This window comes from Symphodus melops, assembly GCF_947650265.1.
Source record: "Symphodus melops genome assembly, chromosome: 10".
In the NCBI taxonomy this organism is placed as follows: Eukaryota; Metazoa; Chordata; class Actinopteri; order Labriformes; family Labridae; genus Symphodus; species Symphodus melops.
The window spans coordinates 14,460,025-14,485,886 of record NC_136700.1 but is presented as its reverse complement, the minus strand read 5'-3'; the positions used below and the strand labels follow the sequence as shown (position 1 = coordinate 14,485,886).

Below are 25,862 nucleotides of genomic sequence, written 5' to 3'. Positions count from 1 at the left end.
CTATCAAACATGTCATTAAATTTAACAACATGAGCACCATCCTTACTTCATTTGTACCAGGGTATTGCTGTTGTTTTATACCATAAACATTGATATACTAATAATGTTAGTGCAAATCCTGGCTGCACTAGTTTCCTGTTAGGGGCTGGTGAACGCAGAGGGTCAGGTGAAGAGTCAAATAACCTTTTTTAATGTTAAGATAACACTCTTAAGTAGATAAAATGACATATTTTAACGATAGGTATCTTTAAAAAATGACAGACTTTGATATACATAGCTTTTGAATTGTTTCAATTTTCAATTTCCGCCTAAACTACATGTGTCAGTGTCTACATTTCAAAAATAGAAAATGGTGTTGATAAAAACTTGCTCAATTGTAGTTAATAACTATCTCTGAACATCTTATCCACATTCGGTGACGTTCTGATTTTGATTTCCAGAGATACATGTGATAAGGCTGCAGCTGTCCCTTTCAGAGAAGCTCTCATTTTCACTCTTTTCATTTTTTGCTAAGACATCCAAAAAACAGTAATTGTTTTGTAAAATATGTTTTATGCAACCATCCGTTTCATAAACGAGACATGTTCACGTTATGAAAAGATACGGTTGTGCTTTGTTCTACCTCGGGTAAGGGTATCTCAAAAACTAAAGCCCTTTTAGGGGATTTGTTCCTCTACTAAAGATCTAAGGTTGCTGAAGAAGAAACAAACCCTATAGTCCATAAAGATATCAAGGTGCATTTTATTAGATGAAGATCCAATGATATACAGTCAACATCAGCATCCTCCTTTACAAAAGACATTGAAATTTAAACATTTTCAGTAAAAAAGTAGTATCGTACAGCCAATGTGGGGTACAAGAGAGAAAGCATGACATGACCTAAATCATATTCATTCATCATCATATGGATCATAGATAAAACACAATACATTAACACTATTTACAGTCTGTAACACAGAGGTTGACATGAATGGTACTCCTCGTGGTGAATACAGTCAATAGAATATATTTATATATTAAGATCTTTTGTTTACAAAATCATAATGCATTATATATATTTATATCACAGAGAAAGGCTATCCACAACCTTGGCTTTCAACTATACACAGTACACCCCCATGTGTAGCAACACTTTGCCCAAGCAAAATTAAATGTTTTGTTTGGTCAATTTATTGTCGATGGTAGGGTTCTTTGGTTGTGCTGGGTTTAAAGTGGCAGCCTGTGACTGAGCAGTCAGCTGCTAAGTGTTACTGAAGAAAGTCATTTGTTAAAGTTTGGTTGTAACTGAAGAGGACTTGTCGAATACCGGGCAACTTCTCAAGCAAAGTTTGTAACAATGGGGAACCATATGAGACAGAACGAGGGCAACTCATTTTGCTTTTCTAAACCAGTAACTCGTCAGTTTTGCTATTGGTGTCGTCACAGAAAGATCTCACAGTTCAAATGGACCGAGATTAGATGTCGTGTTACAGCACAAGATTTCATTGCACCTCTAATACAAACAAAATGTTCCTTTCACAAAAAAAAAGTGATGAAGACTGAGCACAAAAACCGGTCAGAACACCTGTTTTTACTTTGTGCATGCATTAATATTGCATTACCACAGGATGGAGGCAGCTGTGACAGAGTCTCTCTATTGAAAAGAATGCATTTCCATCAAAGATTGACACATCCAGCGCATACGGTATGATCCTGGCCTTAGCAAATAAAAGTTTGTATGAATGTTCCTGAGCAAAACTATCATATCCTTAAACATTATCCAGGTTTTGAAACTTTAAGGCCCATGATGCACAAGGAATACTTATACGTTATCGAACTCTGGCTGGCAAAAATCAAAAGAGACACGATTTTAAAACTGGACAAAACTAAAGGAGAGACTATGTTGGTGAATTAAGGAACAAAAGAGGGCCTATCTATCTATCAAGCACAATGTTTCCTATTGTTGCTTGTTATGGTGATTTTAACAGCCAGTCAGTGAAGGCCAGTGTAACAGTAGTTAATCAGCAGTCATCCCAGACTGCAAGAGAGACACAGAGTGAGCTTTAGTTTTATTTTTGGCCTTTTAAATTTGCATGTAGGTGACACATCTCTCCAGTTGTATCAAGTCAATTTCTTAATTTTGGTGTGTTTTAAACCATTTTACTATTTGTATTTTCCATGGGCCCATGAAACCAGTCATGCATTGGCCATTTTTTGTCCCTCTCTGAAAGCTAACTTTTGTGTCTGACTAATTAGCTGCCCTGCTGTACCTGCCGAGCTCTTTCACTTACATGGGCTAAAAGATGCTAACAATGCTCTTTTGGCAATCCCAGCCAAAGCGGTTCACCTGAGACGCGCTTATGTTGTGTAATTCTAACCAGCCAAAAAACAACAACGGTGAATGCAACGATGTGGTCTCTGAACCAGACATACAAAGGACGGATTTCGCTGGCGGCTGCCTGCCTATATCTCTGTCACTCTCGGCCCACCCTACCCGTCCTGAGCTGCATTGCTGGCAAGTCACCGAATGGATCCCAGCCAAAAGCCATCAAAGCCACTGCATAACTGGATCAGAATCTTCCTCCCCCTGCAATGTTGAGTGAACGGCCTGGTGGGCGGCATCCCTGCATCCCCCCCACCCCCACCCCCACCTCCTTTCCTGCCACAACCCAACGTCCATGTGCTCGAGCCTCAGTTCCAAGGCTCAGTGCCAGACCTCATCTCTGGCCCAGCTGGCATGGCCCCGATCAGCTGGATTTGCTATAATCATCTTAGGTCATCTCATTCAGGCTGGTGACAGAGTGAATGCCCTGCAGCTCTTTAACAAAAGCCAGTGAACCCTGTTGGACCAGCCTCACTGGCCTCTTTCTGGCTACATTTCTTCTGAAGGACTTCCTAGCAGCAATAAAAGGAGTGTTGCCACATTATTAAAACAAATAATGTATCAGTAAGAAAACCAAACTAACAAAAAAACATGATACATCATATCTTGCTGGCCAGTCACCTAGTCCTGCTAGCTGCATACAAGCCTGCCTCTGTCAAGCTGGGATGTCTGGGACCTTGATGTCTGTGTGTTTGTGTGAGTGGGTGGGTGGGGGGGGATGTTGGCATGGTAGGAAGTGATGGGCGGAGAGTTACAGAGGTTAATGGTAAATTAGCCAAACCAAAAGTCAGACACTCACTCACCACACATGACCCCCATCTTTCCTCCCTCCCATCCATTTGTCGGTCCATCCAGTAATCGAGCCCCCCCCTTCCCCTCTCCCCTTTGCTGTGGTTGTGTCCCAACTGCTCCTGCTCAGTCCCAGCCGTTGTCCTTGATCATGTGGGCCAGCTCGATGATGAACTTGCCTTCTTTGTACTTCTGACTGCTCTCAAAGGCGTGTTCCTGGAGAAGGTGGCAGAGAACAGGGGAGACAGAGACAGAGTTTGATTCATATGAAAGATGGAAAGAGCAGAATAAAATTTGTGTATTACTAACAAATAGTAGGATAATTTGAAAAAAGACACAAGAAGCAAACAATCCAGCTTTGTGGCTGTATGATAAACCCTTTGACTCAGTCTTTGCTACTGGCTCTTTAGAAAATGGTTATATAACTGTTGGTCACTGACTACTGCAGAGGACAGATTTAAAACTCTGACTGGACTGGATCATCATACCTAATGCTAACAGAAATGTGTCTCAAACCACCAAATAAACTGCAAACAACTAAAGGCCACATGTCGTAACCTAAAGAGCCAAAACAGAAAGGTCTGCTCTCATGTATTTGTAAGGTGTTTAAATTCTATCCAAATTCTTCTCGAAACTAAAAATGGGACTTTTAATGAATCCTTCTGAGCGACACAGGAAATCACTTGCTCCATTTAGTGTTGTTCAATACACTAATCCATCTATGCATCACTATTGTCTTTGTGAGCACTGTAACATGTTCGCATTCAGCTCAGATGAAACTCAAGTATTGCCATAAAGAGCTATTAGCATGGCTGTAAACTCCTCTCAAAGACTCTGTATTGATGCTTTTATGTAATATTTCACTTCAGATGTTTCAAGTATTAAAACGGGAACATTTTAAGTCAACAGACGCCTCTCTTTGTGTGGCCATGTTACACTGCAGAAGCTTCTGCTTGCTAATCAAATCTAAATTTGTTCCAGTTACACAGCCCATATTTCCAAATTTGGATTTGTCTGGCCTCAGTAACTAAGAATGAGAGCAGCAAGCACTTCATCCTAGCTTCTGAGCTGAGTAAGGTCTCAGCCGTAAAATCTTTGAAGACGTATTTTTATTTAAAGGAGAACCCAACGATGAAGAAATGAGAAAAAAAAGAATCTTCTGCCCTCTGTTGTCGTCCATTACCGGTCCTTAGTACTTGCTCCAAACCATCCACACACATAAAGGGTCTGGAAAACAGTGTCACAGTACGTAATAAGACTGACACACGTGTTCTTCAACTGTAGATTGACCTTGTTTTTTGTTGGGTTTTTTTGGTTTGGAGCCGAAAGGGAAATGTTATCAGATTTCTCAGTTTAGAAGTGCAGTAGGTCAAACCTCAATAGAACTTTGCTGGCTGCAGGAAATCAATACTGCTGCCGCTGATATTAATGGCAGCCCTCCATTTAAGCCATATCTGGTGTCTGTGAGCTTGAGCCTGCATGTGACCTCTTTGGGGTACTGACAGGAATAGAAACTACCCAGAAAAGTATCTACATTTAAAGCTGGTTCACCAGGTGTTCACCAGGCGTCATAAGGAAAACTGTTATTTTTAGCCAAGAAGGTTAAAGGGTCGAGTTAATTTTACGGTTAGAGGTGAGGCAAAGAGTGTGTGTCAATGGCGCCTTCTCAGGAGTCAAACAACAAGGATACTGTATATATATATATATATATATATATATGTGTGTGTGTGTGTATGTGTTTACATGTATCTATCTATCTATCTATCTATCTATCTATCTATCTATCTATCTATCTATCTATCTATCTATCTATCTATCTATCTATCTATCTATCTATCTATCTATCTATCTATCTATCTATCTATCTATCTATCTATCTATCTATCTATCTATCTATCTATCTATCTATCTATCTATCTATCTATCTATCTATCTATCTATCTATCTATCTATCTATCTATCTATCTATCTATCTATCTATCATGCTGTTCACTTTACCCTGACAATACCACCATGTGTGTTTTGACGTGCTATATCACAGCTTGGCTGTATATATTGCTCTAATGTTGTGTAAAAAAAACCATCTAGATGTTTTCCCCCTTCCACAACACATTAACAACTCATCACACACACAACATAGCATGATAGACCTCTGCTCCCTATCCCCATCTGTTTGGAAACCCCCCCCCCCCATAATTAATACATCCCACTGCTGCACCACTGCATTGACCCTGAGAGATGAGGAGGAGAACTATAATTAGGGTGGAAATAAAGTTAGGGGTTGCTATAATAACAACCTACCAGTTTATCTTCTTCTAACCTTGAACTTAGGGAGTGTAACACTCTGCATCAAATGAGCTGTGGATACTTACATATTTCCAGCCTAGGGTTGTCTTGCAGTTCTCGCAGTAAATATCTGCTACAGCATGCAAGCCTGTAAGCAGAACTCTCTCCTCTGCAGGGCCACACCCGACGTTCACCCTGAGAGAGGGAAAGTGGGTTTGTGGGGAGGAAAGTTGGAAAAGAAGGGAGGCACAAGTAGAGAAAGAGAGGACAATGTTGTGAAATACTATTCTGAGCAAGTAGCTTACCAGTAAGTTGCTAGTACTGTATGATGTGCTCAGAGTGAGTCACTACCTCACACCCACTCGTACAAAGGGGAGCATGGATTGGAACAGCCACATTTTCACACTCAATTCAGCTGATGATGATAGCGCTCTAAGGTAAAGGCCACAGCAGGGCCTCAAAAACAATATACACTATTAACCTGAGAGTGTTAACTCACTTTTGTCTTATCTAACAGCTGCATGCAGCACATTTTGTCTTAACACGTTACAACAAATGCAAAGCCAGGTGTGTTGAAATGCATTTCTGAGAGGGATACTCACACTGAGTTGAACAGGTAGGCTCTGCCTTGGCTGCCCTGGAACGACTGCAGAGATAAATATGAAAATGCTGAAACAAAGCACTTTTAATCAGTACAACGGTTCTATAAAATAATACAGGCACGCTTTTATTTTGCCATAAAGCTTCAGTCACCGCTTCCTTAAACACATTCACATAGATGTTGGTTTGAGACAAGCCTATGCTTTAATGGAGGTTACTATTTTTAAAAGGATTTTTAATATCTATCGATTTCAATATCTACTTCAACAAGGTTTTGTCTCCCATGTTAAAGCCTATTATGCCATTAATAAAAATAATGCAGACAAATGCAGAGGTAGCTTTAAAGTGAGCAATGTATGCCTTTATTTTCACAACTATAAAGTTGTTACTGACGATACACATTACATTCATCCATGTACTGTTACAACCGCCTGAAGGTTTCTGTGCGCAGGTGAGCAGTATTTATATATTACCCTTACCCTAAGTGGAAAAAGTGATAGTGCATTCATAATCCAATTCACAAACCAGCTTATAACATAATCCATTCACATGCCTGTGTCTGGTGGTGACTATCACAAACATACAAGTGTTTCCTGCAGTTTATGTAATTCCTTATCCAACCTCCAGGTTTTTAAACCTTGAAGATGATCCATTGAATTACTGTCAAATATCTGAAATTCTATTGCATTTATTGTTTCATAACTTTAATAACCGAAACAGTAAGCCTGGTTGCTTTTTTTTTTAATAATTTTTTTTTTTTTTTCAAAAGCAATGTTTCTTGTCAAAATCTTGTGCAGCTTTCTTTTTCAGCCTGTAATAATTAGCTGTCTGAAAGGAAGCACCCCGCTAATGGTTTTCAGGGGCAATCACTGATGGTAAGATGAGTTAGGTCACTGTAACTAAGTGCATCTGTTGCTGCTGGGTTACCTTGGAGATGAGCTCATCGTGGTTTGCCAGGTGAGCTCGGCAGTGGATACAGCTGTAGGTTCGGTGGCAGCTCGGCAGGTATGCCTGAAAGGTCTTGGAGCGCGTCATTCTGACCATGGGCGGTGTTGGCGGGCGGTGCAAGAAGGGACTGCCAGCCCAGGTCGGCTCACAGGGGAAGCACCGCAACACACAGGTGAGGGCCGTGGTGGGCGGTGGGTTGGGAGGCGAACACCTGAGCACAGGGAGGAGAGACGAGCAGCTCGAGGTTACATGCCTGAGTAACAGCTGCTTCCTCAATCTGCCGCTGGAAAATGAGCCACAGGTGTATTATTGCTGATGGGATTACAGCGTGCTCTGCAACCTGCTTGCGCCTGTGAGACTCTTAAAACGCCAAAGCTAAAATGTGATGAGGTATCACACTTTATTTACAAGCATTTGTTCCAGGCTCAATATGTTTTAGATTTAAGCGGAACATATTTATGAAAACACACTCAATGAGGTGAGATTCAGTCGGTGCACGTAAAGACCTTCAACAACTTTTTCCCAAAGGCCACAACTAACTCCTTGCTGGCGAAATAAAAACATTAATAGGGGATTATACCTTAAAACTCTAAACTTTTGATTTGCATTGATCCCCCCCAACAATAACCACTAATTCTACCCCCTTGGCAATTCATTTACTTTAGACTCATTGTTAACTCATGCAGCATGCATTAGCTTCAGCTAAATTGTGTCTTTATTGCAAATTAGCAAATGCTAAACAAAAATGTTGATCTAAACATGCTAGCATTTTATTTGTGTGCTTGCTAGCAAAAATAGTATTTAGCTCAGCCTCCAAGCAGGCTGCTAGCGTGGTTTTAGAGCCTAATTAGAAAAAAGACTTGATTTGTACTTCCTTAATATGACTTTTTGGTGTTTGACCTTTGTTTTATACGATTGTAACTACATATCTTTGAGCATATAGTATATTGACTACATGTAGAGAGAGGACATGTGGTGGCAGAATTTGATAATGAAAACAATCATTAGTTGTGGCTGTCTCCATTAGCCTGTGGTCAAACCGTTCCGCACTGACTTTAGTTCAATGCAGGACACACAGGCAGCTCCACTAGCTCTGAGTCTGTGTTTAAGTCTTTGAGGCTGCAGAGATAATCTGCTTAGCCTAGCACAATTGTGAGGATCATGCTCTGTTCGCTCCATGATATCTGAACAGACCAGGCCCTTAAAATACTTTGCTGGTGTGCACTGGTGACTGAGCAGATTACTGAGCTGGCCTGGGAACCTGTCCAAGACTCTCAGGGCCAGGAGGGCAGGAGTCTGTTGTTACTGTACATGAGAGACTAAATGGTTCAGGGTCTGAGCGCACTTCCTCAAAGTGCGTTACACTGAAGTTTTTTTTTCTTCTTTTTTTTTTTTCTCTTCCAAACTTAAAAACATAACCTTTATATGTGAAAGAAAATAGCAGGATTACAAATGTGACTAAGACTCAAATACTTTGGATTTTATTGCTTTTGTTTTGTCACCTTCACAAAATGCGGTTCTATTGTGTCTCCTGCTCTTCCTGTCTGCCTGTACTTCACCATCTGGAAAAACTAATAAAATGGTGAATGAGAGCAGGAGCAGGAGCAGGAGGCGTCTCTGACTTAAGGACAAACAGAAGGGAGAAGAAGAGGCCCCTTATTTTATAGCGGTGCCAGACCATTGTTTATAGTGTTTGAAGGACGCTGATAGTGGCTACAACACTGATGGGGAGGACCAGGGATAGAAATAAATTAGACAGTGAGACATGCCCTTGTTTATTCTCCTTTGACTATGTGCCAGCAGCGTGGGATTAGGGCACAAAGAAACGCTCAGTACAGTTGTCAGAGTTGACCCCTGACAAACGCACACACAAAGTGATGTTTTACCCAAAGTGGCTATTATTCTCTTGGTCATTTCAGGACTTATCACCAGGGAGAAGTTCATCAAGCATCCAGTCTACTGAGATTTCTTTCAAATATTCCATCATGTTATTTACATTTAACCTATTAGAAATGTATGAACCCAAACAGACATGTTTGTTGTACACTTCAGAGATTGTGAATTGTGAAAATCTCTCAAAGCTCAACAATCTTTGGTACTCTAAGATACTGTCTACAAATGTAAGCTTCAAACTTAAGCCTTGAATGTAATTACATTAAATTAAAGCTTGCCCTTCTAAGCCCTTATACTATCGCTACACGTGCTACGAGTCACTAAGGATAAACGACTTGACTGAGCGACTAAAACCTACATGTTTTGAATGGACGAGAACGTGTCCATCACAGCTGAGAGGAATGTTTACTAGAACTATCAGCTGTAGGAAGAGCTTGTGAGGCTATTACAGATGACCCACATGTAGAGAAGTGCATCCCAGTGCGAATGTGCCCTTATCGGGCAGACACTCAACCACCCTGATGGATTAAAAATTGCTCCTGCTACACTCATGGGTCACATATAGACTGATCCGTGTAGTTGTCTCTGTGTTTAATCCACAGTCGGACTTTGAGGAATCACCTCATAAAAGCTTGATCAACAGTGGCTTTAAATCGCAACTAAGCACTTGGTATGCATGTGGTTGGAAATATGCTTTAATGTGGCATTTGTGCAATATAACATTTTGATCATCCTTTCAAGAAGAAAAAACAAAACCTGTATTCCTGTTCCTCTTTGGGTTTGTTGGACAAAATAAGACATTTTAAGATTCTGGGGACTTGCCACAAACATTTATTGCCAATTTTTCGAATTTTCAGAGAATATAACAATTGGATTTTAAAAAGTCTGCAGCCTTAGTAACAAAAAGCAAATGTGAGGTTTCAGCTTCAGAGTGCATTGGCTTTCAATAAGTATGTTTACAGAGCCCCTAAAGACAGATAACTAGTTACCTTATATGCATGTCATTTTCAAGTGATGGGCTCATAGTGTTTATAGATGTCAATACCTTTTAAAAAAGTCATAAAGTATTCAAAAAATACAAGGAGGCAGGTTGAGGCTTTTAGTAGCGTGTCATGCTGTACAGATGTAAATGTTCTTAATTGTCTGAGTTGTTTGAAATTTTAACATTAATGTTTCCAAAAAGAGGGCAACATACTTCTTGGTAGCTGGACATCATTTGTCTAGGCAACATTGTTTGTGCAAAGAAGATGCTGACACTCTGATTAATGCTGACACAAAAAGTCAACCCAGGCAGCTTTGTGCTAAATAAAACCTCTTTGGTAAAAGGAGAAATTAAACAAATGATCAGATGACTGGAGGAACTGATCACAGCGTTCCAGACAACAGCAGAAAATATTACCAAAACTGTCAGGTCAGACTGAGGCTCTGTCTGCATAACTGTCTATATGCCTTTCAGCCTGTTTGTACATTTATTTTCCTGCTGTCACTCAGTCTATTCATCAGATCTGTGGCGGGTTGTTTAAGGTCACCGAGCTGTCCTTTCTGGCCATTTCTGGGTGTCATCACAAAAGACTACGTGCCACGAGTCTCCACAACCAAAAGGGCCCTTGTATCCCAACAAAAAAACCTTTGTTATGTAACGCACTGATGCTGCCGCTGCTGTTGCTGCTTCTGACAATGATGTAGAGCAGGAGAACGACAGAAGGGAGGAATATATATGTGTGTGTGTGTGGGGGGGGGGGGGGGGGGGGGGGGGATTGGAGTCAAATAGGGGCAGGGAGTGAATTTAGCAGAGAAAGAAAGAGGGAAGAAGCAGCAAGTCCCTTCAGCCGTGGATGAGCTGCATGTCCTTTCCTGCCCACGAGCTGCACCGACACGATTTCTGTACTTTGTGTACTCTCATCCTGTTCTTCATTCAGTGTTACACCGAGGCCAGCAGCATACAGCAGCATGACATCACTGACTGGAGGAGGAAAAACTCTTCTTTCTTCCCCACCTTCTATCAAATCTCAGCGATGAGACGATGCTCTTGCATCTCGGGTGTGTGTGTGTGTGTGTGTGTGTGTGTGTGTCTGGTTACTGTTGCTGTTTCGTCTTGCTCGCATCAGATTTCTACCATGTCTCTGTATCTCAGAAGAGCAGCATGTTTCCAGGCGCTTCAGACACTTAAGTCTGCAGTTCACTAACACATTATCTTGCATGGCCATTGTGGCAGAGTAACTTATAAATACTCAAACACACCTTCCTACATGTCTGTGCTGTATGAGCTTGATGAGTGTTTAAAGGTGACAAACATAAAGAGGGCAAAGTGACCTGTCATACTGTAGGAATCACATTTTGTAAACAACTTTTGGATATGTTTACAAGTCTTGTGTGTCTGTGGAGGATCACCTTTTAAGGCCTGCAACTCTCGGATTACTATATTCATATATGTGTATCGACTAAGTTGAATCAATATCTCTCTGCACGTTCAATTAATTAATTTGGGTTACACTTTTCATGATAAATGCATTAAAAAATGAAAAAAGATGTGCCTAACTCCCTAAACTAGACGCATGGAAACTTCATTTAATAAGCCTCGATGTTTCTAGGGGGAAATGCAGGCCAGATTTGAACTACCTGCTGACCTTACTGTTGACATATCTAGAATAATATAGTGACTATAATCGCCTATAGTGACTGATCAATAAACGTGGAAGCTGACTGGTTACAGTGTTTGTGTGTGGTTATTGGTATGAATCAGGTCACAGGCAGTGGCGCACTTCATCTGGGGCAGAACTTCAGCCACCACACGGAGCACAGATGGCGGGGATGCCTGACATCAGCAATGCTGGAAACAGACACACATGCACGTACACACAAACAAACACACTTAGCCTACATACACACCACCCACACTTTAAAGAGCTTTAACATCTGCAGTGACTTTGACATATCGATGTGAATCAGGTGATTGCCGTCATCGAAGGGTGTCACATGAGGCTATTACATGATAACCCGCATTGATCAACGCTGACGCGCACCATCGCGCAAAAGAAGGCGCGTGCACAGTGATGATGGCGCAGGACAGCCAACACAAACAACATGTGTCCCTATAATAAACACTCAATGCTCTGTAGCTCTACAGTGGAGGGGACTTCAGCATCCAATAAACCAAGATAATATGAATCTCGGAATGAAGATACTTAAAACGCGGATGATGGCAGATGATAAAAACGTGAACTTGTCTTTTTGCTTTAAGATTATACTATTTACTGCAACATATCTTGAAAGTTTCCTCGCTTAAAAAATATTGACAGAAGGCTACATTTGGGCAAAGCATCGGGAATAAACTTCATTTACATATGTTATAACAGTGCTTAGAAGAAAATAAAAGTAGAGAAAAATAACGCAGAAGATATCATTTTACCTTTGAAGGGAAGAAAAACAGTTTTCCACGTAGCCGAGGAAATGTCGCACCTCCTCGTTTCTCTCTTGGCAATGCCAGTCCTACACCCTCTTTTGCATTCCTTCCCAGACAAATATCCTCTTCTCTCTGTCTCCAGATCTGGCGAGCTTTGCAGAGACGCAATGTTTAGACGCGAAACGATGCCCAGCAGAGTTTAGAAAAGGCAGAGATAGAGAGTGATGAAAGAGGCAGCCGGAGTGAGAGGTATCACTCCAACTGACTTCCGAGTTCGCAGAACACCCGTCATAAAGTTAGAAATACTTATTTTTACTGAACAGATGTTGGCATTTTTCTTTCCACACACACATAAACTAATTCTTTCAGGTTAAATTAGACGTACTTTAATTCAATTAAAGCTTGTCCTCCGTAGACATACAAGATACGCTCAAATAACTATGCCTATTCGTTGCGTTAAATAGCTCGCATGAATCGATAAATTCTACATTTTTTTTAAATTCAAGTGTAATTCTCATTTTTGCAAGACTCGTTTGTGTCATGTTTTCATTATATCAAGCTGTATCCAAATAATCTAACGAGATAGGCTATTTTTTAAAAGCTATCGAAACTTTGTCAATTTGAGGAACTGATCAATTTTGTTGCGGTTGATATCAATGAAAACATTGTATTTTGTGTACAAAAAGCACACAAAATACAGCATTAGCATGTCATGTGTTAACCTGGTAATAACGACGTTACGTGCGCACGCTCTAGAGCAGTGAACTGTCTTGAGGGAGCCGTGTTGACGATCTTTGTCAAAAATCTCACTGAACGGTGTCTTCATGGATAAATGACAGCGTCCCTGGCCAATCAGAAAAGAGATAAGGCATAGCAACACTTAGCTTATTGGACACAGGTAGTAGTGAGTGGCCAATAAGGTGATTGGGATTTCATGGACCCTGAATAATTACTGCGAAACATAGACAGTAAAAATTCTGTAGTTTAATTTGATAACATATAGTAGGAAAATACCAGAAATCATCACTTTTAAAATAACAGTACAATATAACAATACAAATTACTTAAATATCATGTTCAGCAGAATTTACTTTCTCGTTACTTTTTAACACCAGAATGAACAGCGCCACCTGCTGTCGATCTGCAGGTGTTCATAAATGTCTATTTTAAAGTGGAACATATTTCTTGCATTCAACAAACAATATGAGTCTGTTTTGCACTTTCTGTAAACAAAAATTCACACAAAAAAATTATTTAATTATTATTATTGATTTAAAAAAGTATTTTTTAATGATTGTGAGTAAAGCAAATTGCACACTCATTATGAGATAAGGCATTTGATTCCGAGAAACCAAGTCCCACATCCTGTGGAAATCATAACATCACACATTTAACAACGACTTCATTTTGGCATGTAAAACAAATAAACACTTTAAATATATGAAATCAAAATATATTCATTACAGTAAGATTTTGAATGCTTGGTCGATAATCAAATGCTCTCTCAAAGAAATATGATTTCAGTCCCAAAATTCAGTGCCACACAAATACATTTTCCAAACCACAAATTAAAGACATTTAAACAACTTAGTATCAAACACCACATATTGCATTCAACCAATACTACATTCATGAATGACCCTCAGTGTGGTCACAAGTTTGGATTAGTGAATGTCCGTGCTATGATAATCCTGATGGTCGCACCCACATAAAAAGATCTACTGCCTTTAATGCATTTCAAATTCAAGTGACCGCAAAAAAAGCAATCAATAAACATGTCTGTGTAATACATGTCATACATGACTTCTGTAATACACTTTAAAGCTCACACCTTTAGATAGGGTTTATGTCAATTAAATTCCAATGCTGTTTAGTTGACAAAAATACCATTCATTTAATATTATGTGCAAAATCGCTCTCTCAAATTGATAGATGGACAAGAAATGTTTCAGTCATTTCAGCAACAGGTGAGAGGAAAACACTTAGAACCATAGTATATGTTATTATAAAACACAGTAAGAACACGTCCACTTTTAAGAACATATGAAAACAATTTTTTTTTAAAGAGCAGTTAACATTAAAACTGAATGGGCATTTGAGTTGAAAATACCACATGGAAACTAACTCGAGAGTAATTCATTGAAAACTTGTGTTTCTGTACCTTGTAGCATCATTTCTGGCTGACTTGTGCATCATTTCATGGGATAAGTGACAGTCTGAGGAAAAATGTTTTGTTGTTTTTAAAAATCTAAGCTTAAAGCATTTAAAGCTGCTGGTGAATTCACAACTACCAATGAAATGCATCATTCTGGTGTTTGACTGGCACATGAACAAATCATCACACAGATAAACAGAACATCGATGTTCACTTGAAGCGATCAATAAACTAAGTCCATTTATAAAAATAATAAGCTTTCAGTCTGAATCATAGATACATTCAAGATTTAGATACGCAAACAATAATTCAATGGCCATTTTGTCCCGTTGTTTCAATATTATTAAAAAGGTTGTGTTCTTTGAAGCCGCTGAGTGAGGATAAATATTGCACACTGAGCGTCAGAGGATCCAAGAACCTGCAAAGCAAAAAACTAACTCAACTAAGGTACTGTATGATATATTTTTGCACTACCAGTCATAAGTTCATGCAGACAACAGAAACAGTATTATCAATAACACAGTATACTATGTTATAATAATATACTGTGTGTGTGTGTGTGTGTGTGTGTGTGTGTGTGTGTGTGTGTGTGTGTGTGTGTGTGTGTGTGTGTGTGTGTGTGTGTGTGTGTGTGTGTGTGTGTGTGTGTGTGTGTGTGTGTGTGTGTGTGTGTGTGTGTGTGTGTGTGTGTTGAAGGGGGTCACTGGGACTTAGAGATGCCATTGGTGTCCATGAAGGTTTTCAGCCGGGTGGGAAAATCCGTCATTACTCCTGTGGCTCCCAAGTCAAACGCCCTCTGGAAGTCCTCCTCATCGTTCAGCACCCAAACGTACACCTGAACCAGAGGCAGGACCCGCTCCGTTAAAAACACAAAAATCACATAGAACAGGAAGTTGACAGAGCTCAAAAATACTTTGATACCGTAACAGCAGAGTTAAAAGCCACCCTCCTCTATTTTATGTCTCGGACAATTCCCAGTAACTACTCTTAACCAGAGCGTGAAGGCTAATAACCCTCACCTTACACACAGGATCAGTATTGATAGTCGATATTAGCCGTATTGTAAAAGAAATACATATACAACGACTGTACTTGTGCCTGTGTTCATGACAACACCGCATTAAATATGAGTTGTAAAAAAATAGTTTCATGGTGCAAGCTTAAAGATCTGGAGCTGACAGGAAGTGTGCAAACTTAAGAAACAAAAAAGTGTGCCCTCGCTGCTCCTTCACAGTGAGCTTTATTAACCTGCATCCACTTCGTATTAAATCATCTGTGTACACGTTTAAACAGTATACACAGATGTCTACCACAACTGCTTTACCTGGATTCCTCTGGCAGTAAGGTGCTGAAACAGAGCTTTCCTCATCAGCAAACTGCAAAAACAAAAAAAACAAAAATTAAGACCTTGCAAGTATATCAAATTTGGATATTTGGTGGATTTTGTTTTGTAAAAATGCATCAGAAATCTCTCCCAGTCTATCTGATCATTACAGTATGAAAGACAGTACGGCTAAGGTTTACAAGATGGAAATAGTGACCCGCAGACAACCGCAGATTGAGCCACTCGGACACTGAAATACAGAGGAAGGGGGAGTTTAAATTTTACACATATCAGGCACTTACGTGTCTGCGAGCCATGCAAAGACTCGCTGGCCCCGAGTCAAACTGTCAGGACTCTTAAGTCTGTAAAAACAAAAAAAAAAAAAGGTTTCAGACAAGTTTTTGTCTAACTGTTAGGTGGCAGGTCCCATGTACAGAGCCTTTAGACGGATTCAACTGATAATGATGATACTGACATGTTCAGCAGTATTTTTAGATACTATAAAGGAATTTAATGTGAAGCAACTTTTAAATATGACACAGATTCTATAATGGTCTTCACTGAGGTATAAAAGAGAAACATGTATGGTCTGGCATGTATAACACTGTGGGTGTTTCTTTTTAAAGACTTAATCACTGGGTGAGATCACCTTTCACACAGCACCATGCCCAGATAAAGGACACGTTGCAATAAGTCAACAACCTCAATCAATAAATCAATTACTCTTTATGTGTATGCCGCCAATTTATGACAAATGTTATCTGCGATACACTTTAGGAAGAGAGCCAAGGACGTCTGCACATTTTTTTTTAAAAAGCCAAAACATATAATGAGTATACTTTGTTTCAGTAAAAAAAAAAAAATAAAAATCCTGTGCACATATTTCAAAAAATATTCAAAACTGAAGCTCAAGTTCTGAGTATTTTATACAGTGTGACAAACAACTGGAGGTGCCTTGTCCTAACTAGAAGAATTCAAAAAGCTTTCAGTCACACCAGTTTGTCTTGATCAGGCCGAGTTGGCTCATAAAGTATAAAATATTGTAAAACGATGGTCAGTGGTAACATCCCTGGTGTCCGCACTTAAGAATGCTGACATGAGTTGAGGTTACTGTTTAGAATAATACATTAAAATAACCACAGACTGTTGATTCTTTTTGACACACTGGACCTTTATGACCGCTGATATATAGATATGTATACCTACTTGGTAATAATAGAGGGCATGGGGATCTCTAGAAACTGCTCCTTGAGTGGAACAAAGGGCAGGAGGCCGGTGTAGAAGAGTCCCAACAGCTGCAGGACTCTTGGTAAGCTGAACAACACGGGGATACGAGGGTTCTACGAAACACACAAACAAGATTGACGGTCATAACCTTAAATACATGCCTTTCAAGGAAAGCCATGAAACAATACAGCGTTTTACTATCAAAACAAAAGCATCAAGATTTTTTTTTTTTTTTTTTTTAAATGCTTTTCTTACTCGACACATTGAAGGTGTACCGGTACTGTGATTCAAAATTTCAAGTGAATGTACCTCTTTGTAACACTTCTTTACTATCTGGTTGCTTGCATTGCCCCACACAGTCAGGTGCTCCCTGTCGTACTTCACAACCAGCTCAGAGACCTGCATTAAGAGAGGCGTCGTTACAGAGACTTCATATAAAACATCATAACAAAAGGTTAGGATTAGACTTCCACTGACCTCAGTGTTAATGATCAAGTTCAATAACACTGAAGTGACCAGTGTGGCCGATGTTAGAACGTAAATGCTTTTAAACGATATAAAAATTTAGTGTGAAAAACAGACTTGAAATTGGATGGAAATCTGCAAACAAAAAGGAGAGAAGGAGAGAGAGAGAGAGAGAGAGAGAGAGAGAGAGAGAGAGAGAGAGAGAGAGAGAGAGAGAGAGAGAGAGAGAGAGAGAGAGAGAGAGAGAGAGAGAGAGAGAGAGAGAGAGAGAGAGAGAGAGAGAGAGAGAGAGAGAGAGGTTTCTTTGGTACTTTAAGAAGACACAAACAAACCTTTTTGATAAGTGTGTCGTTGTTGACCTTGATGTCAATGTTGACCGGCGTATTTGGGAAAGCATCGAAAATGTCCCTGAGGAGAGGCATGCGCTTGTCCTCTCCGCCCTCACAGAAACACTCTGCATAGACAAGGACAAGTCAAACCAACTCCGCTTCCTTCAGGTGACACTCAGCATAATCAGAGGGGGGACGGTGGCCCAAGTGCGTCAATCATTCCATCTGTGGCTAAAAACATTCACTGCATAACGTAGTGCTATGTTTTACTGTATAACAAATAGTAATGATGAGACCAGCAGTGTGTACATGTTAAGCTCACCTCTCTGGAAAGTTACACCAAGCCTGCAGAGGTATGAAGGAAGTTCCTGGGAAAAAAAATAAAAAATCGCACGGCACATATTTGTTAAACAAAAATCACAGTCCTCAATCAGAGCCTATAAGGAGGGGGTGAGAGAGTGTGATATGACAGTCCAACCTGAATGACGTTAAAGGCCAAAATCAAATCTAATCACACGTTAAAGGGAAGCCTATACACTTAGAAGAAAGAGAACAACAACTAATCCACCGGCTTATTCAACTTCTGCAGGATCAGATAAAAAAATGTTTTTAAAAATCAGGCCAAAGTTCCTCATGCATGTGACACATCTGGTGACTTCGTATGGACCTCATATGATGAAAGCACATGATCAATCAGTGTTGTTGCCTCATCAACACGTCATGTAACTTGTGTTCACCCTCTGTCTGCACGCTGCCCTTAAAACTGTACTGGTGAAAAGGAATTTCCCCTCGGGGACAATAAAATAAAAAGTCAAAGTGCTGTTTGTTTGTTTTTTTAAATAAGATTATTGGTGGACCTTTTGACCTTTAAGTTTTCACATGTTAAGATGGTCTATTGCAGTTTCCTTATAAACAAACAAACCTTAAAAAACATCTTACATAAATCCTTGGGGTCTTTTGTTAATATTCCATTCAATCATTGTTCCCTCATTTTTTAAATTGTCTTCTTCTTCTCTGCATTTATCGAGGAGAGGAAGCATACGTTTTTACCAAACACAGATGGTAACAAACAGCTCCGCAGCGCGACTAGAGGTCTCTCACACTACAGGGATTATTTTATGCTTCATGAGTGAACTAAAATGCAGTTTTTTGGACCATTAAAATTGGAATTTACAAAATTGCATACAAAAAAAACAAAGGGCAAGGGGGCAACTCCCTGAGCCTAAATGCAAATTTAAAAGTTAACGGAGAGTTATTCCCCCTCACCCCCAATTAAAGAATAATTGCAGAGTTATAACTCACAGCGTAGGTCTTGTCACAGATATAGGAGTTGATACCAGTAGACCTCCCCAAGTTGGCATCATGGGAAACGACAACCTCTTCATCTTTTGTCAGGTGGCAATCCAACTCCAGCATGTCAGTGCCAACATCCACAGCACTACAGGAAGCAACACATTGGGGGGTTTTTTTAACCAGCATACATGAGAGAATTCAATTCCTGTTCATCCAACCAGTGTCCTCCCTCACATCTATCATAATCACAAGTATGTGCACGTTTCACAAAAATGTGTAAAAAACCAAAGATGGCGCTTTGACTACAGGGACAAAGGTTTCTACTCACTGCTTGAAAGCTGCCATGGTGTTTTCCAGGTTTTCACCTGCTCCTGCAATACAAACGTAAACATAAAGTTTAATGGGTTTCTTTATCTATATTTGTGCGCAGCTAGGACAGTGGTCAATGGCCTGATGGAAGCATAACAACCCCACTAATAACATCTTTAAAAAAAAAAACAAGGAGTAAATGAATCAAACTGCTACTCAACGGTAAACCTGCATCTTCAACGGGGAGAGATGAAATGATTAAATCATAATACAGTGCAGACATCCGAGTGATGGAGTCACCTCCGCGATGGGATATATGCCTGCTGAGGAAAGTCTCTCGCTTCCTCCGATGCAAAAGAGTCGGGCATTTCAGAAGCAGGGCTGAAGTGAGCATGTAGCCCGTTACTGTCGACAGGACATACACAGCAGCACACATGTCCTCTCAGTCAGCTGAAAAAACAATCACAACACACTCAGGATTATGTCAACAGTGAATCACAAGCTCTGTCTGTATTTTGACTTGACAGAGAAACAGATTAAAGTATTTAAAAAAAACTTCACTTTGAGGGCAAAGAATGATTACTGAACGAGTCACCAAATACAAAGCTGGAACCCAGTTATTACTGCTGATTTATACAGAGACAGGCCTTTACAACAGTATAAAACATATTTGAATTGCACACACTTAAAACTATCTTTAAAGCTCCGTGACAGACATAGGATTACAGCATTGTTATTAAGTTAGGCTGAAGACTACCTCTTTTCATACTGTGATTCAAACACTTCTTTTCTTGAATAAAATGTCTTAAATTGTACTTTTGAGTTTGAACTTTGTGGTGTCTGGGGAAGAGTAGAGCTGCAGGTGTACATCTACATGAAATGGTTATAACATTACATACATTTCATCCTCAGAAGTGAATCTATAACAAATACCATAATTCATATTTGGCATGATTACTGACTGTAGCGTACAAGCTACAGGAAGCTAATGTTAGCGGAGCAGAGCTCGAGCCAACATGGTCAAATCTTACCTTTCTCATTAAATTGTTTTCTGTATTCCTGATGAATAACCCTTCATAAGCTGATAGATGTCCAGGAAAGTCAAGATACTTGATAATATAAGACAAAATAATAAACTAACAGTGCCCTCTTTGATGCAGCCACTATGATCCAGCTGTCTCTGATAATACATAAGCCGGTGCGCCGTCCTTTGCTTCATGGAATATAAACAACAATGGCCACTTCCGCCAGCACACACTTTCAGAATAAAAGCGAAATATGGTAAATTTTATACTGACAGTTTTTATATCTTTTTACTTTGCTTTTCTTTTTACTTCGTGTATTTTAGTCAATCAACAAAAATTCAGAATAAATGACAGCATCTCTTTAAGACCATGGGTATGAAAATGCACCACATGCTATTAAAAATTACAGACATAGTCTGAAAGACAATACAAAGCAGGTGTCAATTAGGGGCAAAGTACACGTCATTTGTACATGCTATAAACTTTGATCAAAGGAGATTAATTAAGGATTTTACCATTGCACCACTATGACTTGTAATGTGGCCTATCACATAATTTATGAATAAAATATAAATGTAACATTTTTAAGAAATATGACGTAGTTCCTTTGTGGAAAATGTTATCTTTGTTTCTGACATTTGATCATACAACAGCCCAGACATTTTTCCCTAAACACAAATCCCATTGGTAATATAAAGAGTTACACCTTTCACCCAATAGGTGCTGCTAATGTGCAGCTGAGTAACTGTAAAACAAAACATGATGAAAGAAAAATATGCTCAAAATAAAGATCTATTAGACATCGACCTGAGGAAAACACAGCCATATTTAAATAAAGCAGCCCAAGTCTCGTCTTTTTTATGCAAATCCTTTGCATAGAATCTATTCTTTCGGCTCTATGAATAATAACCTAACAATGTGATAACCAGAAAACGCACAGATCAATGTCCAAGTTAAAACGCACAATTGAAGCAGTCAAAGTTCACCTTATGCAATAAAGCGTCTTTGGATATGTGATACACACCCTTAAGAGAAATACTTGAACATAACGTTGTGTTTCTTGGTGGTTAAGCTTTACTGGGTTTTCTTTGACTTAGTTCTGAGTATGCTACCAGTTTTGTAAAAGATAAAGTGTTCAGAAAATGGCCACAGGTCCAACAAACATTCTTGAGGAGTGGAAATGTCTCGAGGAAGAGTATCTACAACTTCAGGTAGGAAACAGATTAAAATCAGCTGACAATGTTGAATGATCCACATAGTACAGCATGTATAAATCACATTTTTTCTGTTAGAAAGAAAAGCAAGAAAATTTAATGCAACGTCATGAAATGCAATATTTTGAGGATGACGAATGAAACCATTTTGATTTATCTTTAAAGCTGCTTTGCTTCTTGGTTGCACTTGAGGTAGTTATCTACTTTGCCAAAGAGCTGAACTGCTCCTGGTAATCTACAATGTTTTGGTTATTGTTGTAACAACATATTTGGGTCATTCAGGAGACCCACAGACTGTACTTACAGAAACTGGATGACATTTCCAAACTACAAAAAAGCTGTTCTTCCTCCATAAGCAATCAGCGCAAAAGACTGAAAGAAGTGTCCTACCTTGTAAATAAGAAGTAAGTAAAAGCACTGGTTTATTTCAACTTTTGAAGGTATGTACAGTACAGTAAATCTGGTCATGCACATGCAATACATGCAAATAATAGTGATAGAAACATTAATATCCCTCTTCGCCAATCAAACAAACAAAGATCATTTTGTGTCAGTGATAAAGACTTGTTATACGTATCATCCATTAGATGCAGCACAGGACCATCTGACGAAGATGCTAAGATACTGGAGGAAATTAAAGCGAAAATAAAGACACGACCAAATGCTTTCTTTGAAATGGAGGCTTTCCTTCCCAAGATAAATGGGTAATGATGATGATGATGATGATGATAATTGGATCCAAGAGATGTTGTAATACAAGATATGATCTACATGTACTACTTTGTATAAAAACAAACAATAATAACCCGATTATTGTTTTATATTTCAGGCTGTACCTCAGACTTGTTCTGGGAAATGTGAATGTCACTCTCCTCAGCAAGCAGGCAAAGTGAGCGATGACCATTATTGTTTACTTGAATTAGTTTGAACCCAAAGCCCTCTTTAACCCATACATACCTGTTTAACTTAACCAAACATGTATAATCTTATCATTTAATCAAGTATTTCTTTGACTAATGAGTTTCTGCTATGAATCCTTGATCAGTGAGATTTAAATCTGTAACACTCTTGTTAGATTTGCCTACAAAGACGAATACGAGAAGTTCAAGCTGTACAGCACGGTGCTCCTGCTGCTGTTCTCCTTCATGTGCTATTTCTTTGTGAGCTACAGGTGAGAAAGAAAGTGTATTACTCTGAAACTCCATGGATGTCTCAAAACTCAACACTTATCCAATTGTGTGTCTTTGACTTTAGATTTCTTGATGCAATACTTAATTTCCAGCTGGTGTGGTACTACTGCACACTTACAATCAGAGAAAGTATCCTAATTACCAATGGCTCCAGGTCAGTCCGAACACACTTCCAATAAACCTACCATAACAATGCAAAACAATATAACCACATTTTTAGAAACAAGTGATCTCTGTAATATAGTTTTGCTTTAAAGACAATGAATAATTTCCCTTTATATCATGTAAAATCTAAAAATTCTGCCAAATGTGTTCTGCATCATAGAATCAAAGGCTGGTGGGTTTTTCACCATTACATCTCTGCCTTTTTGTCCGGTGTCATGCTTACATGGTGAGATGAAAAAGATCCCTGACTCTACTAAATGAAGGAAATGAATCTTGCATTTTAAGAAATCATGTGACAATATAGCATTAAACAGAAGTTAAACTGCAGAGGAAAACTGACAAACAGAAAAACATGTAGATACAGTTGCTGATCAATGATGTTTCATATATATATATATATATATATATATATATATATAACAAAACAAACATCTCTACAAATATCTACATGTTTTTCTGTTTGTTTTGTTCTGTTTAAATAAAAACTTTCTCTTTTACCAAAGGCCAGATGGGAACCTGTATAAGATTTTCAGGAACCAGTTCCTTGCTTACTCCTTGTACCAAAGTAAGTAAGAGCACTATTGGAATATACAAACATGACTGAAACTTTTCAAAGTCGAAGAAAAGCCTAAGTAGTGTTTCCTTCATGTGGCACACAACAGGTTTTGTTCAGTGTCTGCAGTGCTATTATCAGAGTGGGTGTCTGTACAGATTACGAGCTCTGGGAGAAAGACACAACATGGATCTGACTGTGGGTAAGATACATTGAAACACATCAAGGACACAGGCACAATCAAACAGTCATATCATAATTAAATATTAAGTAATGTTGAGAAGCATTAAAAGGTCTGTTTCAGTGCTTGGATTTAAAACTCTTTTCTGCTTTTTTACATTTAGAGGGATTTCAGTCGTGGATGTGGAAAGGGCTGAAATTTCTTTTGCCCTTCCTGTTTTTTGGTCATGTGAGTACAGGCAGTGATTTGAACTTGAGAAATTTCCGCTTACGATTAGTTAGGTCGCATTGAAAAAAAACCATGCTGTGTCATGATTTGGACTGTGACATTAGAAATGCTGATAAGAAAAGCTGATGTCATTCTAGACTCAATATTACACTGCTGTTTAAGCATCATTAAAGTAAATGTTTAGGTTTTTACTCATCCTGATAACAGCTTTATCTTTGGCCTGCCTTTGTGTTTTGTGTAGTTGTTAACTGCATTCATTCCCTTTAAACAAAACAAGCCCTTTAGGTCTTCATGTTTTGTCTTGTAGTTCTGGCAGCTCTTCAATAGCGTGTCTCTCTTCAGAATGGCTCAGCTCCCAGACTGTAAGGAATGGCAGGTCAGTGCTTTCACAGTCAATGAGTCTCCCTGATCTTACTTTTACAACCAGTTAAAGATTTATTGCATCCATATTTTAATCACATAATGTGAACACAAAAGAGAGCTAATTGTGGGTATTAACAGAGTTGTATTGAAAAAATCACTGACAATCAGGGTTTTTTGTTACGGATGGGCTTTCTTTTAGAAATCAGGATGTTTGAATATCACTTCACATTATAGATGAACATTTATTCCCCACCCGACCTCCTCCATATAACAAATAAATGATCAAATGAATCTGAATCACACATTGTTGTCTTTGTTCCATGTGATGCCAGGTCCTGATGTGCAGTCTCTGCTTCCTCGTTCTGTTCATGGGAAACTTCTTCACCACTGTTGCTGTGGTCCGTCACAAGACGAAGAGCAGGAATCAGAAAAAGAGTCTGTGATGCAAATAATAAAAATAAACATCTCTCCAAAAGGTGGTCTTAAACTTCATATAATGAATATTTCTGTCATCAGTTTTTGTTGTGTAATTAGTCTGTCAAGCTTCTGACAAACCTTGAATAAAGTCTTAATTTCTAGAGACATGTGTTGTCTGTGACAGTGTTTTATTCCTTAAATATGTTGTGCTTCAAAGCCGATTCATTTTGATTATTAGGGTAACATTTTTTAAGGTAAATTCCCTTTAAATTTTTCTGCAGCAATGGAAACGTGTTATGACATCAAAAAAATGTAACTCGTTAAAGAAACAATCAAACAGTAATTCAAGCTCGACCCCATCACACTGCAATAACAACTAAACTAGATGTTGCTAAAAGAATCACTAAATCCTATTCACAGTCAGAGGTTGTGTATTATTAACATTAGTACAAGTTGTAATGCAAACTTTAACATTTCCTCATCATAACTCAAAGTTCTACGGTACAAATGTTTCCTAGAGGTCCAAAAATAAGCCTCTAAGAGTTATATTGGTGTATGATTATGCATTTGCGTTGTTTGATGGTTGCAAAATGTAATATATTAAATTGCAATGAGAGTGACTTCATGCATGCAACTTCCTCAAAATTGTGGTGTTTCAGCATAGGATATTCAAAATATCTAGTAGCCTACAAAGAGTAAAACACAAAGAGAAGACTACTTTATTAAGCTGAAATTATAATGCACAATTTGTATGTTGTTTATTCTGATGGGTGCAAGTACTGCTGACATCAGTAAATGTGTTCCCATATGAGTACTTATACTTGTTATACTTTGAGTCGATTTTGCCCTGACCTTGTAACTTGTCCCACAAATGTTTAATGCATTACTCAACTTTTTTAAGACTATCTATTTTTTTTTTATAAATGAGACGGTTCTAAATAAAACACGTTTTCATAATATTTTCTGCTACTTTATTTCACGTCTGAATCGGAATATTTTCTCCAAGAGTCTACAGATTCGCTGAGCGTGTTGGGCAATCTTGTTTTAACTTGTTCTGTAAATAAACACCCTTTAAGCCATGGAGGACATATTCTATGAGTCTGCTTTACAGTCTGACACTGATATACAGTCTGTTCTGCAGGT

At 38.9% G+C, this 25,862-nt stretch overlaps 3 protein-coding genes across 3 annotated transcripts; 1 reads left to right on the top strand and 2 right to left on the bottom strand.

The window, feature by feature from the left end:
* Positions 1-723: 723 nt before the first annotated feature.
* On the bottom strand, positions 724-12,509 carry ypel2b (yippee-like 2b). The gene is made up of 5 exons (XM_079354656.1): positions 12,288-12,509; positions 6,965-7,196; positions 6,040-6,083; positions 5,524-5,632; positions 724-3,367 (listed from the first exon to the last, which is right to left on the bottom strand). Exons 2-5 carry the CDS (start codon positions 7,079-7,081, stop codon positions 3,278-3,280), a joined length of 360 nt encoding a protein of 119 aa, XP_079210782.1. The 5' UTR covers positions 7,082-7,196; positions 12,288-12,509; the 3' UTR covers positions 724-3,277.
* A 2,590-nt stretch (positions 12,510-15,099) lies between these two features.
* gdpd1 (glycerophosphodiester phosphodiesterase domain containing 1) lies at positions 15,100-20,631 on the bottom strand. The gene is made up of 11 exons (XM_079353508.1): positions 20,415-20,631; positions 19,684-19,833; positions 19,403-19,445; positions 19,084-19,219; positions 18,104-18,149; positions 17,785-17,906; positions 17,297-17,386; positions 16,967-17,100; positions 16,063-16,122; positions 15,761-15,812; positions 15,100-15,271 (listed from the first exon to the last, which is right to left on the bottom strand). The coding sequence occupies exons 2-11, from the start codon at positions 19,817-19,819 to the stop codon at positions 15,137-15,139; spliced, it is 954 nt and encodes a 317-aa protein (XP_079209634.1). The 5' UTR covers positions 19,820-19,833; positions 20,415-20,631; the 3' UTR covers positions 15,100-15,136.
* Positions 20,632-21,470: 839 nt separating this feature from the next.
* Positions 21,471-24,884, top strand: LOC306830902 (transmembrane protein 120A-A-like). The gene is made up of 12 exons (XM_079354655.1): positions 21,471-21,619; positions 21,905-22,026; positions 22,210-22,326; positions 22,452-22,511; positions 22,698-22,793; positions 22,877-22,966; positions 23,138-23,203; positions 23,481-23,542; positions 23,640-23,732; positions 23,875-23,939; positions 24,247-24,315; positions 24,635-24,884. Exons 1-12 carry the CDS (start codon positions 21,551-21,553, stop codon positions 24,743-24,745), a joined length of 1,020 nt encoding a protein of 339 aa, XP_079210781.1. The 5' UTR covers positions 21,471-21,550; the 3' UTR covers positions 24,746-24,884.
* The last annotated feature ends 978 nt before the right edge of the window (positions 24,885-25,862 follow it).